The following is a 15,150-nucleotide window of genomic DNA, read 5'->3' as shown; positions in this document are numbered from 1 at the left end:
TAGATATGGCTAACGGCGTAGTTCGCCGATTCGTACACCGTTCCCCGGAAGGCCTCTGGGATCTTCTCCAGATCCTGGGGATTGACCGGGATGTGTACATCGGAGGCCACCACAGACGGAGTCCCGATCTCCATTCCTGCGTCCTGGGTGGTAGACGGAGCTCGCTGAGGCGGTGGAGGCATTTGTCCTGCTCCGGCAGCAGGAAGGATCACCCCCACGACCTGGGCTGACGGGGTTTTCTCCTTCTCCTTTGCCGGAGATTTGGTGGAGACCCCAGCGATGCTCTTGGAACCCCGGAGCCTTTTCTGTCTTGGCCCGGCTGAGGGGTTCCCCCCGAAGACTACGCCCCGCAAGCTATCCTCAGGCTTAGACATCTCTTCTGTCAAACAAAAAACATGGTTATTACAAGTTAGCAATCATACAGAGATAAAGACAAAAGGTTAAAGCTAAAAAAGTGTACGAATACTAAGGGAACCCTACCCCCCGAGCTGGAAGAACCTAAGACGATTATTTCCCGAACTGGCGCAAGTTCTGGGTCCGGTTCTGACTCGGGGCTAGATTCTTCTACATACTGCCTAAGCCCCGGAGCATAGATACCCCTCTGGAGTGATGGCCATGTGCGTAGGTTGGTCCCATACTCCTCGAATAGGATCGACCTAAAGGTTAGGGTATTATCTACTACTACGGTACCCCTAGGCCGGCTCTCTTGGTGATCCAGCACGAGCCGGTCGACACAATGGAGCAGAAGTGTGTTCAGGTCCGGATTGCTCCTGTGACGATGGACGAGCTGCCTAGGATTGAACCTAGCCAGCCGGGGGTCTGCAGCGGCCCTATCTAGACTCCTAAACAAGTAAGGGTTACCTTGGCCAGAAGGACCCGCGGCTGCTCCGAATTGGATCCTCTCCTCGCCCGTCCTCTGGGCGACCTCCAAAGTCCTCTTCCTGCTCCTCACGAGCGAAACTTCGTCGCCCTCGTCCTCCTCGCCTTCATCTTCCGCGACCTCCTCCATGTTGATAGGTCTGGTGTCCCGAGCTGGAGGCGGCCCCCGGGGCCTCTTTAGGTTCAGTGTTTGGTTCGGAAAAATCAATTTGCAGGCCACCATCGTCTCGTCCGTCACCACCCACGATGTGCCACGTATCAGGCGCCTGCATAAAGAGTGGAATGCGAAGAGTTGTGGGGAAGTCTAAAAGCCTCTACTATGGTCTTATATACGACGTCATATACCACGAGCAGGAGCTTGGGGGGCAGATGTACGCCCTGATTTTCCCACGGGCTGATTAGCAGGCCGAGCTTCGGACTAATCATGGTTAGTCCATAAACATCCCCCAGGTCGGAGCTCCTGTCTTGAGGTCGTACCCCCCTTAGCTCGAGGAATCCTCAAGGACTCGCCAAGACTCCCAAGACTGGAGCAAGGAATCGGAAGGCCGAAGGTCGGGTCAGATGCACAGCTCGTGGTACGAGCTAGATATGGAGGCTATGACCCCTTGTAAAGTCAACACATGCAAGATAAACGTGCATATATCTGACATCACGTGTCCGATATCTCCCTGACTTCTCGGACACGCTGCAGGAACGTGCGTGTTCAGACACCCACGGCTGGGTTGGCCCGTGCGGCCCATTATCTCCTTACCTATCAATTTGACCATACTTATGTGTCAGGTTTAGGAATTAATCATGAATGTCACAGAGTTGATATGACAAATAAGAAGGTCACGGGATGACCTCCTGACCAACTTCCAGGTGCTTTCTCCTATAAATATGGAGACCCTGGGAGTTGATAAGGGTTGGAAAAATAGTCTCTAGAGAGATATACTTTGTAACCAAATACCTAGAATATATCAATAATATTGACTAGTGGAGTGGAAGGATTTTAACCTTTGAACCACTTAAAAAGGTGTCTTGAGTCACCTATTTCATTCACTAAGATCTTATATCTGTTACGGTTCTATTTTCAGCACTAATCCCTTTCTCTTTTTCTCTTAATTTCCTGTTGGCGAAGAACCGCGTCAACAAATATATTAAGTATATTGACAATTTTCTTTATTAGTAAAATATTGGCATGAACATTATTGTATTCATTAAATGTGATAATTTATGTATAGTAGATAGGAGACATGACAATGTGTTTGATAAGAATAACTTAATCTTAACAAATGCAATTTAGTCTAGGAAAATTATGAAAATACAAATATTTTTTGTACAATTAATTTATTAATTATATTGACAATTTTATTTATTAATGAAATATTGGCATGAACATTATTGTATTAATTAAATGCGATAATTTATGTATAGTAGATAGGAGATGTGACAATGTGTTTGATAAAAATAATTGAATCTTAATAAATGTGACAATTTTGTCTAGGAAAATTATGAAAATACAAATATTTTTGTACAATTAATATATTAGGTATATTGACAATTTTATTTATAAATGTGACAATTTTGTCTAGGAAAATTATGAAAATACAAATATTTTTGTACAATTAATATATTAAGTATATTGACAATTTTATTTATTAGTAAAATATTGGCATGAACATTATTGTATTAATTAAATGTGATAATTTATATATAGTAGATAGGAGGCGTGACAATGTGTTTGATAAGAATAATTGGATCTTAACAAATGTGACAATTTAGTCTAGAAAAATTATGAAAATACAAATATTTTTTGTACAATTAATTTATTAATTATATTGACAATTTTATTTATTAGTAAAATATTGGCATGAACATTATTGTATTAATTAAATGCGATAATTTATATATAGTAGATAGGAGACGTGACAATGTGTTTGATAAGAATAATTGAATCTTAATAAATGTGACAATGTGACTATACATGGTTGAGTTTGGTATAACCTTTACGATATGGCTCAACTAATATGAGTAGAGCTCGACTGATATGAGTAGAGCTCGACTATACATGGTTGAGTTTTGAGAGCCTTTACTGTATGGCTCGACTGACATGAGTAGAGCTCGACTATACATGGTTGAGTTTTGAGAGCCTTTACTGTATGGCTCGACTGACATGAGTAGAGCTCAACTATACATGGTTGAGTTTGGTAGAACCTTTACGATATGGCTCAACTAATATGAGTAGAGCTCGACTATACATGGTTGAGTTTTGAGAGCCTTTACTATATGGCTCGATTGACATGAGTAGAGCTCAACTATACATGGTTGAGTTTGGTAGAACCTTTACAGTATGGCTCAACTAATATGAGTAGAGCTCGACTATACATGATTGAATTTTGAGAGCCTTTACTGTATGGCTCGACTGACATGAGTAGAGCTCAACTATACATGGTTGAGTTTGGTAGAACCTTTACAATATGACTCAACTGATATGAGTAGAGCTCGGCTATACATTTACATTCTTTCGACCTTTTTTATTTTGGTTTGGGTTGGACATTTGTGTAAATTTGGCCTTCACATCGTCAATGCTAACTATTGTTTTCCCACGAAAGTGTCTGTCTCTAAATGTGTTTGACTTAGCTTGACTTTTCCAACCTTCTGGATATTCTGAGCATTTTAGCCCAGATATTAATGCATTCTCAACCAACGAGAATCAGATCGGTACCTCATTAACAACAAACCACATCTCTGATTCTCTATCACAGTCGGCTTCCTGAATGAGTAATAACCACATCACTTGATTTGAATGTTCATAGTTCTTAAGTTCAAGAAAGTGGCCAAATGGAGATTCCATTAACAATTTTAAGTTGGTCCGGTCATTCTTTAGTACATCATTGAAAAGTTTTGTGACATCCTTCATCTTACTTTTTACACCTATCTTGCACTCAAAGTGTTCATTCTCCTCTAATATAGGCTTCAATCGAGGAATCTTTTCGATCTGCAATAAATTAAATATCATATTTCTCAATAATAAATAACATAAAAAATTAAATATATTACAAAATAAAACTTACTAGAAGTGTATTCTGTCGTGGCACAGAGGAAGAATTTGATTGTTCATCAACATGTGATTCTGATTGTTTCTCAGAACATGTCACTGACTCTTCTTCATTATGTACCTAGTAATTAAATACAAGAGAAAGATAAAATTTTAATCAATAGAGTAAAACACATGTTAGATGAGCTACACCCACTCCAGTTGAGAAAACCTATGAAAATTTCATTAAAATTTTGGAATCTCAACCATGTTTGGTAGAGCTCTACTTAAGCCTTGAAATCTCGACTATGTATGGTCGAGATCTACTCACACCAGTCGAGCTCTACTCATACCAGTTGAGCTCTTTTCTACAACGAATTAGACTTTGGAAATCTCTACTATGTATGGTTGAGCTCCACTCACATCAGTAGAGCTTTACTTACACTAGTCGAGCTCTATGGTACAATTTCAATTATGTTTTGGAACTCTCGACTATTTATGGTATTTATTGACTCACACTAGTTGATCTCCATTCTACAATTTCAATTAGACTTTGGAAATATCCACTTTGTATGGTCGAGCTCTACTCATATCAGTCGAGCTCTATGCTATAATTTTAATTAGACTTTGGAAATCTCAACAATATATGGTCGAGCTCTACTCACCGATCGAGCTCTATGCTATCAATTAGACTTTGGAAATCTCAACTATATATGGTCGAGCTCTATTCTATCAATTAGACTTTGCAAATCTCGACTCAAGCTAGTCGAGCTCTAAATTGAAAGTTCATAGCATTTTTTAAAATTTCAACCATAAACCTTGAGCTCTACTTGTTTTGGTTGAGTTCTACATTTTAGACCAATATTTTTCAAATCATGCCTTTAGTGCTCTAAATTTATAGCCAATTGATTTCAATTAAATATTTTATCTAATAAAAAAAGTACAAGAATAGAAAAAATTTATTTAACTTCATTTACCTCATTATCTGATTGAGTCATTGTTGTGTTTGCTGGAGGTGTTGGTGGCACACTAGAATCTGACGATTTTGAGCACGACTCCGGACTAGATTCGTGAATAATCAACCGTCGTTGAATCGGTTGTTGTGGATCTCTAATGCTTGGTACTTTCGTCTGTGCCATGGAATCCAAGAAATAGAGTGTATAAGAGTTGAGCTTAGGTAATTAAACAGTCGATCCACCTAAAAACGCTAATAGAAAGCAAATTTACATAAAAATATCATTACCCAAACACTATAATAAGATCTATTTGAATATATGAATTTAAGGAAATTGACTTGAAGTGATTACGCACCATGACTGTAATCTTCAATAAAAACAAGATTGTTAACATATCAATTATAAAACTAAGCTAATATGTATATCCTTCATCACATATCCAATATATTTTTTTAACAAAAAAAGATAATGAAGTAGTACAAACAATGTAAATATTCATTTCAAATATCAAACCATAAGCAACATCACATATTGTATATGAGTTGAAAATCTCAATCTAATTTAATAAAGTTAGTTCATTGAGGTATTTTCACAAACTTATGATTTGCATTCTTTAATATCATCAAGAATATATAAAGAAAAAAACAAATTTACCCACTAATAGCAAAAACTCTAGCAAGAATAAAAATCAAAGTAGTTGTCTATCAAGTTTTTTTAATCCACTCATAGAAACAAGTTGCAATTTGTTCTTATTTAAGATTTAAAATTACATACCTTTGTTTGAAGAAAAACTGAAGAAAAAAAATTGAAGAAGATAAATAGTGTGATCAAATGGCTAGACAAGCTTGAACTCTTAAAAAATACTAAGCTAGCTCAAATTGAGAGCACTTGAGTTAGCCGAGATGGAGAGAATGAGATGACCAGAGAGTTTGCTGAGTTGTATGAAATGAATTGTTTTTGTTGTGTGAGATGCTCTCTGTATTGTAATGTTAAGTCTAATATTAATATTAAGTTTTAGAATAGGGATATATTAGTAATTTTATTACTAAAATTGTAAAAAAAATATTAATAAAAAATATATATATATTTGAATCATAAGAGGGTTATATAGTTAAACTGTTCGGTGAAGAAGGTTATATAACTCAATACCGCACCCCTCCCTTCTTTCTTTCTTTCTTACAGTTTCAGGTAACGCAGCATTTTTGCGGTGTCCTTGGCCTCTACTTCTCTAGGGTTTCAGATGCTTGCTCTGGCGTCATCTCTACATGGTCAAGTGACTTCAATTTCCAAACTTCGATTCTATCCAATTTGTGGTGTTTTTGCGTGATAATGTTATCGTTGGTTGCTCACCAAATGAGGCAAACTCAGGGTTGTTTTTTGTTTGAGATCCCAATTGATGCTGATATAGTTCCCATATTTTTCAATTGAAATGCGCTTCATGGATTTCATTTGGTTTTCGGAATTTTAAATGGCTTATTTGAAGAGGGTTATGGATTAGGGTTTTACAGTCTGCTCCAATCTGAATATTGAGCTATCATTTGCAGGGAAGCTTTGTTAGAAGAGGTGTTTTATAAGTGAAGAATGGATTGTATGCTCCCCGCGTGATATTCTTTTACGGCTACTATTTTTTTTAACAGAAGTGTATTAAAAGGATTTGAAGTGTTACTGATCGGTTAATTTCGAAGAAACCAAAGTGATATTTGGCCTATTTTCTCTTTATGGCCCTGAGGAAGGTTTTGAGTTCGAATGTGTCTAGCAAAATCAACATATTACTATGGGAGGAGTTTCAATGGAGGTCTTACAGTACTGCAAAGAAGAATTTAGTGGATATCCGACCCATGATACAGAAGAGAATAGAAAGCCGGGCTAAGGATTACCCGATTCGGGGAATGATTCCGGTGGCAGAGGAGGTCCTCAACTCCAGGAGGGTCCTTATTCAGGGTGTCTCTGCTCTTCTCAAAGTGATCCCAATTGTTTCCTGCAAGTATTTAACACAACCTTATTATGCTCAATGTTTTCAATCTAAATGGACCCATGTGTTTTCTTTTTATTCTCGATTTGATTGAATATTACATGTTTTGGATTTTTATTATCTTTTCCTATTAATTCCACACATCGTTATATTGAGCATTGCATCACATCCTTAGATATCAGAGTTTGTATATTCTTGATTGAACTGGTGTAATAACTCCTCCTGGAAGTTATCTTGGCTTCTGATTTCTATTTGTGAAGATAGTATGAAAATGTAGGCCTTAATTTGGTCCACTTTTTCATAAGAAAAAAGACCTAAGTGCTAATTTTTACTTTGTTCATTGAACGCTGGCAGATTTTGCCCTGAGGTCTATATTGGTGAGGAAGGCCACTTAATTCGGACTTGTTGTGGTCCTAAACGTTTTGGCAAAAAACAAGTTCATGAATGGATAGTTGGTGGTCTGAACGATATACTCGTTACAGTAGAGGCATTTCACTTACAACACATGTTCCAGAGTATTGTTAAACACAATGAAAGGTTTGACCTTGAACGAGTTCCTGCTGTTGTTGAGCTGTGTTGGCAAGCAGGAGCTGACCCAAATCATGAATGTCCACTCACCACCACTCCTGATTCAGATGGTAACTCTTGCGGTGCTGATGGAGTTGAGTATCTGTCAATTCAAGAACTGAAATCAATAGCTAAAACCACTTTGCATGCATGGGAAACACTTAGGGAAGGCGTACAGAGGTTGCTGTTGGTCTATTCAGCTAAAGTCTGCAAACATTGTTCTGAAGTTCATATTGGCCCGTCTGGTCATTTGGCTAGGAATTGTGGAGTGTTTAAGTATGAAAGTTGGCAAAGAACCCATATTTGGAAGAAAGCAGAAGTATATGATTTAGTGCCTCCAAAAATTGTTTGGCGAAGAAGGCCTCAGGACCCTCCTGTGCTTTTAAATGAAGGGAGCGATTTTTATGGACATGCCCCGGCTGTTGTTGATCTGTGCACAAAGACTGGTATAATTGCGCCTACAAAGTATAATTGTATGATGAAGATTCAAGGTTTATCTAGACCTATGCAATTCAAAGATTGAAGAGTTGGCTTCAGGCATTGGATCCATAACAAATCAGATGGAGAGCTAAGAGTTCCTCCTTTATATCAAATTGGAGTCTAATTCATTTGATTCAAATGGCTTACTTGTTCTGGTATGTCTGTGCTGTGGGCTCTTTTACATAACTTTTATTTCTACCATCATTTTTTTTGCACTCCTCTGGCTTTAATTTATTCCACTCATACATAACATAGAAGTATCAATCTACACAAGGGTATCCTGGTTGATACTATATATTGCCCCTACATAAACTACGCTGTATTAAATGCTTCTGACCCCTCTATATGAACTGAAGATTGTGTCGTCTTTGGTTTTGATAAGATTCAAATTTTTCTCTCCTTTGTGGAAGCATAGTGTGTTAATTTAAAATTTTAATGGCAGGGTGTAGATTTTTGCTTCTGGACATGGCACCCACTAGTAAGGGCAGCCACTAGAGTGCACTATTGATTGTTTCAGGAAGATTTGATTTGTAAAGCAAAGGTAATAATGAAAAGAAAATGGCATACCATGGAGTAAATCCAGTAGCTAGTTCGATCGATTCAAAGTCACCACCACACTACATCAAATATACGTGTTGAAATTTCAAAGAATTGATCTAATCAGGTCATGCGAGAGAGGGTGTATTTATTTATTGAGTCTTGCTATTTAAGACCTTAAGTTGCCCATTCACTTTTTTTTAGTACAAAAAATATTATTATTTGACTACAGTATTTTTAAAAAATTTTGTTATAATTTTTTAAATTATTAACATTTATATGATATATTAATTACATGTCAACTTAATCCAAAACTTGATTTTTTCTTTTCAGCTTCAATTAAAAATGAAACTGAACCCCTGTATCCCACGTATTTTTTCACAACCAATTTATTTACTTTCCTTTTCTGTTTCTATAACATTATATATTTCATTCTCTTTTGTAATAAGACAAGTTCTGTTATTGTATAATAACATTCTTTATATTAAATCAGGTTTAATGAAAATAAACTTATTGGTTTGTTTGGATTAATTACATCTTCCACTGTAATTTTTTAAAAAATTCCTTTTATACGGTATATTACATAAATTTCAAACATAAGGTTGTCCCCAACCGTATATATATGTAGACCCTTAGTTTTATTAAAAAAAGTAATAATAAATATTGTTACTCCCTCGATAAAGTAGATTAATTTATTTTTATTTAAATTAAATGTATTTATTAGTATTAAAATTAATATTTATATAATTATTCAAAAATTAAATAAGTATTTATACATGTTACAATATACAGTTAATTAAAATATATGTTATAATATACCGTTAATGATAATTACAATATTATTATTCTTTATAAAATTATTATATATATGTTTTAAATTATAACTAGTCAAATCTCAACACTCAATGTTAAACTAAAATCATATCTAGTCTAAGTTTCAAGTTCTATTACAAAAATATATTTAAAGTTAAAAAATTAGTTTTGTAAATTTTTATAATAATCATGTTAAATAAATTTATAAATATTTATGTAAATGTGAGTTACAAAAATTAACTTTTTAGTTGTGAAATTAGTTTTGTGAATTGTTGTTACAAAAAATGTAAAATTTGTTTAAAAAAAATATTGTATTTTACCACTCTGTAACTGCCTTTTTCTTATAAATATATATATATATATATATTCAATAAAGTGTTTTATAAATAATGAATATCTTAAATTTATATTTTTAACTTATATAATATAAATATGATGGTTCATGTAATTTTTTGGTAAAATATTGCAAAAATATGGAAAAATATAATATTTTTATGTATATTTTGTTTATGATTTCTTAACTATAAAATATTTTCGTAAATGTTAGTTACACAAATATATTTTTTAGTTGTAAAACTAGATTTGTAAACTATTGTTACAAAAATAAAAAATTTAGTTACGAATTTGTTTGTAAGTTTTATCTACAAAAAAAAAAAAATACAATTCTATAACCGATTTTTGTAAATATTATTTACAAGCATGTATCAGATATTTACAAGTTTGTAACAAATATTTACTAGTTTGAAAACGTTGATCACAAAAAATTGTATTTTACAGCTTTTATTTACGATTTTGCCACTCTGTATTTACACTTTTGCTATTCTGTGTTTTTATCCAAAAATTCCGTATTTTTGTAATGCATCGTAATTTTCATATTTTCTTTGAACTTTTAGTTCATTTTTGTAGATTTCCCTTTTTTTTTATTTAGTTGAGGGATTTATACTTTGAGTCTGGGCTGAGGCGCCACTTAATAAGTTAACTTTTATGGTTGACCCGGCATTGTCGAGAATATACTATATATATTTATACATCACCATTTGATGACATTTGATGAGAAATGATTATAATGATGATGAAAATAAATAAATAAAATATATAAAATTAATAATTTTGAATTTTTAGATTAATTAGGTAATAAATATTTGATAACTCTACAAAATAGAATTATTTTACCACTTTTTATGTGTTAATTGTTGCTTAGTTCTTGAGTTCTTAATTGATTTATTAAGTTTTTTAAGTAATTTTGAATTTATTAGGTTTATTTTAATTTTATAGATTTTTGTGTATTTTTATAGTTATATTATTGTAAAATGTTATAGTTTAAATTATTTAAAATTAATATTGTTAAGTTAGGAGTAAGATGTAATGTTGAGCTTAAATGTTAAATATAAATTAAGTTATAATTAATATTTTCAAAGAATTAACTTGATTTATTTTATAATGGAAATATTTTATTATGATTTAGTTTATGTTTATTTTGTTAGGGAATTTGGTGTATTTTTGCTATTGAAAAATAAGAAAATTGAAGGAGAAGAAATGGAATTTTCAAAGAAAAGGTTGTAAAAAGCTGGCATTTTCCTTCAGCCAAGCCCGTTACACCCCTCATCTACAGTACCATTTCGGCCCAGCATCAGCTCCATCAAAGCCATCAGCGTCCGTGTTCTCCCAGCCTTCACGTGTTTCCTTCAGGAATGCACTTCATTCCATCAGCATTCAGCCACCTTCGGACCAGCTGCCACCTCACGCCCAAGGCTCAAATCTCCATTCAGCAAGCATCTCCTTTGGCCCAAGTCCACCTTCAGCAATCAAACCACCAAGGCCCAAGAAGCTCCAGCAGTCACGGCCTAAGTCCTTCCACCAGCCACGCCTGGTGTCACGGGCTGACATTTTGACAGCGGAAATGCCCGTGCGGCACCTTGACTCCTCTGAGCCAAGGTCAGCCTTCCAGCCATTCGAATAACAATGGGCACATTTTTCGCGCGACTGTGTGCCTCTACACACTTCCGTCTCTCGAACAACTCTCGCTGAGTCATGCTCTCAAGCATCTATGAGTGCAATCATGCATCAAGGCTATCTAGCCAAGACACTCACACTGTCCATAGGTTCTCACTATGGCGAGGCAAATCCCAACACCGTTGCCCACCCAAACATTCGCAAGTCAAGGTAGCATGTGTGGCTAAGAGCCAGCACCAAGCTGACGTGCCAACACCTCCCATCATGTCCCATTCGATCCTATCCGATTAGCTCACGTCACAGACCAAGGACTCCCATACGTCCATGGTCCAATCCTCAAGGCACCATACCATCGTGCATGTTGGCAGGCCCTCGAGACTGGCTGCCAAACTAGTAGCATACACTGGACCTCTGTCCTACTCAAGCATAGTGCACCCTCCAATGCTTGCATGCTAACAAGTCCCACGAATGACTTCACGTGCCATCTCGTGTCGAGATTCGTGGCCATGGCGCACCACAACATCTCTCGAAGGTTTGGGCCACGTTCCATGCAAGCGGCATCCCGGCAAGCCAAGGGAACCGTACCCTTAAACCTCTGGCAGCATACTTCGACGCACTACCGGGGCGGCCCGGTAATGTCCATGAGTACTCCTACTCATGGAGACATATGAGTCCCCTCGTGGTCCTCATATGCCCGCCCTACTAGTCCTCCCAACTAGTAGTAGCTCACTTGACGCACCTGCGCCAGGGGGTGGTGGAGAGCTGACACCAGGTGCTCCCCCTACAAAGAGCCTTCTGAGCTTTTAGCCTTCTACCAGGAACATATATGATTTTCGCTTGGGAGACATATTTGGCTTCCAGCTCGCCAATTCTCCGAATATCCCAAATCCGATCATACCATTGCGTTCATTGACCCTTCAATATGGAACCTACCAAGTCCCGTCCATTTCCGGGCAATATTGAAGATATTTACGAAAATGCCACTGCCGTACAAACTAGGCATCAGCATGCTCACCAGCCTGCACCCTCGCGTGCGCATCTGACCGAGCGCCATCCTAGCTTGTAACGTGCCATCAAGGCCGGCACGTTACACCTGGCTCTTCAACACAAAGACAGCCACAATCTTTTGCCTAAACCAGCTGTCAAATAGCCACCAAAATGCCAAAAATTATGTTTTTCATTCCCAATATTTTTCACTCAAATATCAATTCACTCTTCCCTATTTTTCTTACCTAAATAAACATTCCTAATTTATTTTTTTACCATAGCTTTTCACTAATATTTTACCCAACCAAACATTTCATCTTTCCAATACTCTTACACTTACTCTATTTATCCTATCACTTCCCAACACAATTAAATTAATCAATTTATTTATTTTAATTTGATTAATTTAATCTCCATATTTTGCCTATAAATAGAGTCTTGTAAGACCATTTGGGGAGCTCTTCTTCTTCATCTTTTTTTTCAACCTCTTCTACACTCCATATTTCTCTCTTCTTTTCACTATTTTCTATCTACCTGTACGCCCTGGCTTTCCCACGGGCTGTTTAGCAGGGCGATCCTCGGACTAAACATGATTTAGCCCGAGGCTCCCACAGGCCAGAGGCTTTATCTTCAAGACGGGTCCTTTCTAGCTCGAGGGGATGGAGTTTCCTGCTCCCTCTTGTTGTTCCAGGAGTTGGGAACAACATCCGGCGACCACTGACGGATCAGCTCGGGTTATGGATTGTTCCGGCAGCGAGCTTCTCAGGAAGCTCTGACCCTATGGGAAGTCAACACGCAAGATAAACGTGCATAATCCTGCCATCACGTGTCCGATATCCCCCTGACTTCTCGGACACGCAGCAGGAACGTGCGTATTCAGACACCCACGGACGGGTTGGGCCGTGCGGCCCATTGTTTCCTTCCATACTGATTAGACCACACTTGTGTGTCAGGTTTAGGAATTAATCATGAATATCACAGACTTGATATGACAAATGGAAAGGTCACGGGATGACCTCCCTACCAATTTCCAGGTGCCTTCTCCTATAAATATGGAGACCCTGGGAATTGATAGGGGTTGGAAAAAATAGTCTTGTAAGAACTATATATTTTGTAAGAACTATATATTCTCAGGAAGCTCTGACCCTATGGGAAGTCAACACGCAAGATAAACGTGCATAATCCTGCCATCACGTGTCCGATATCCCCCTGACTTCTCGGACACGCAGCAGGAACGTGCGTATTCAGACACCCACGAACGGGTTGGGCCGTGCGGCCCATTGTTTCCTTCCATACTGATTAGACCACACTTGTGTGTCAGGTTTAGGAATTAATCATGAATATCACAGACTTGATATGACAAATGGAAAGGTCACGGGATGACCTCCCTACCAATTTCCAGATGCCTTCTCCTATAAATATGGAGACCCTGGGAATTGATAGGGGTTGGAAAAAATAGTCTTGTAAGAACTATATATTTTGTAAACCAATTACCCAGAAAAGATCAATAATATTGACTAGTGGAGTAGAAGGATTTTAACCTTCGAACCACTTAAAAACGTGTTTAAGGTCACCTAGTTATTTTTACAAAGATTTCATATCTGCGGTGGTTCTACTCTTAATTACTAATCTCTTTCTCTTCTTCTCTTAATTACCTGTTGCCGAAGAACCGCGTCAACAGTTTGGTGCTTTCATTGAGAGCAAGTCCAATTAGTACTACCACAAACATACAACTATGGTGACCACTCGATCCAAACATGGCAACGAGACAGAACAGCATGATGGGCAGGAGGCCCGCCATGTTGCCCTCCCCGAGGAGCAAGTTCCTGAAGTCCAGCAAAGGCCAGGAAAGCAGCCGGCCGGCCAAGACGACACTGGTAGTTCGGCGCCCCGGCCGCCTAATCCGAATCCATGTTATTATACTGCGGTGGAGATGGAGAATGCTCAGCTGAGGAGCCAGCTAGCAGCAGCTGGTCAGCAAATCCAGGATATTCTGAGTCGACTACCCCCTCTCACAACCAACGGTAACGTTGGAGAGAGGCAAGGCGAGGCTCCTAAGTCTCGCCGGAGTAATCGATCCAGGCATAGCCGTTCGGGTAGACTCCCTGCAGCCAACTCCACCCCTTCATCACGCCATCAAGAGGCGAACTTCAGGGAAATGCCTCAGACCGAACCGCAGCAGTACAGCCGTTCGGTTAGGACATCAACCCCTAGCTCTCAGCCTTCCTCGAGGACGCCCAGAAGAGATAGGGGAAATTCCCAAAGGAGGGCCGAGGAGATCCGGAGACGTCAGCCCGTCCCCGAAGAACGTCCAGTTCCTCGTCCAGATCGCCCAGCGCGAAACCATCAAGCTGGCAGGGCCGAGAGGCCCCCACCAAATTTAGTCCGTCCAGACGGCACTAGGAACGCCTCTCCAGTCAGGCATCCTCCTTCTCCCATCAGATATCCGTCTCCTCAGACCGTCCGAGACATCCCGACCTACGGAAATAGTAGGAGAGACCCGCCATCGGCCGGGCCTTCCCGCCGCAGCAGGGCGCCGGGAGGAGGAGCAGGTCGGAGCCGCCAAAGACGCACATCGAGCCTGTCCAGCAGGAGTCACTGGACCGGTAGTGCACGGAGTGATCTTTCGGGAGGGGACCTGCGACAGCGACTAAGTTCAGCACAAAGTCACCATAATTCCCATGGAGGCGACCTTCGAGATCGCCTCAACTCTCACAGAGAGGGTCCAGTTAGGGATGGTAGCCAGGCCCGCTCAGTTGGGGTCCGATCCGAAGTACGTAATGGCGGGAATGCCCCAAATGACCTATCTCCAGATAGGAGGGGCAATAACCCGCCTAATATGTACAACGGGTCCGGAGCTGTTGAACAGCCCCGGAATAACCCAGGATCTCAGGACAAAACCCTAGAGCGCTTAACTCAAATGGAGGAGCTGATGAAGAAGCTCCTGTCGGAGAAAGAAAAAGACGAATATGATTCAGGGGATGAGA

At 38.6% G+C, this 15,150-nt stretch overlaps 1 protein-coding gene across 2 annotated transcripts; it reads left to right on the top strand.

Annotated features, from left to right (window-relative positions):
- Positions 1-5,970: 5,970 nt before the first annotated feature.
- Positions 5,971-8,704, top strand: LOC133830833 (APO protein 4, mitochondrial). 2 transcript variants are annotated; one of them, XR_009892225.1, is made up of 4 exons: positions 5,974-6,122; positions 6,399-6,838; positions 7,181-8,028; positions 8,316-8,704. XR_009892225.1 is itself a non-coding variant. In XM_062260911.1 (2 exons), the coding sequence occupies exons 1-2, from the start codon at positions 6,573-6,575 to the stop codon at positions 7,914-7,916; spliced, it is 1,002 nt and encodes a 333-aa protein (XP_062116895.1). In that variant the 5' UTR covers positions 5,971-6,572; the 3' UTR covers positions 7,917-8,236. The 2 variants fall into 2 exon arrangements, 1 of the variants encoding a protein (XP_062116895.1); XM_062260911.1 differs by lacking the exon at positions 8,316-8,704 and having other exon boundaries at positions 5,971-6,838; positions 7,181-8,236.
- Positions 8,705-15,150: the final 6,446 nt, after the last annotated feature.

Source organism: Humulus lupulus, chromosome 4 (assembly GCF_963169125.1).
Source record: "Humulus lupulus chromosome 4, drHumLupu1.1, whole genome shotgun sequence".
Lineage (NCBI taxonomy): Eukaryota > Viridiplantae > Streptophyta > Magnoliopsida > Rosales > Cannabaceae > Humulus > Humulus lupulus.
The sequence above is the reverse complement of the archived record's forward strand: the minus strand, read 5'-3'. Positions and strand labels throughout refer to the sequence as shown.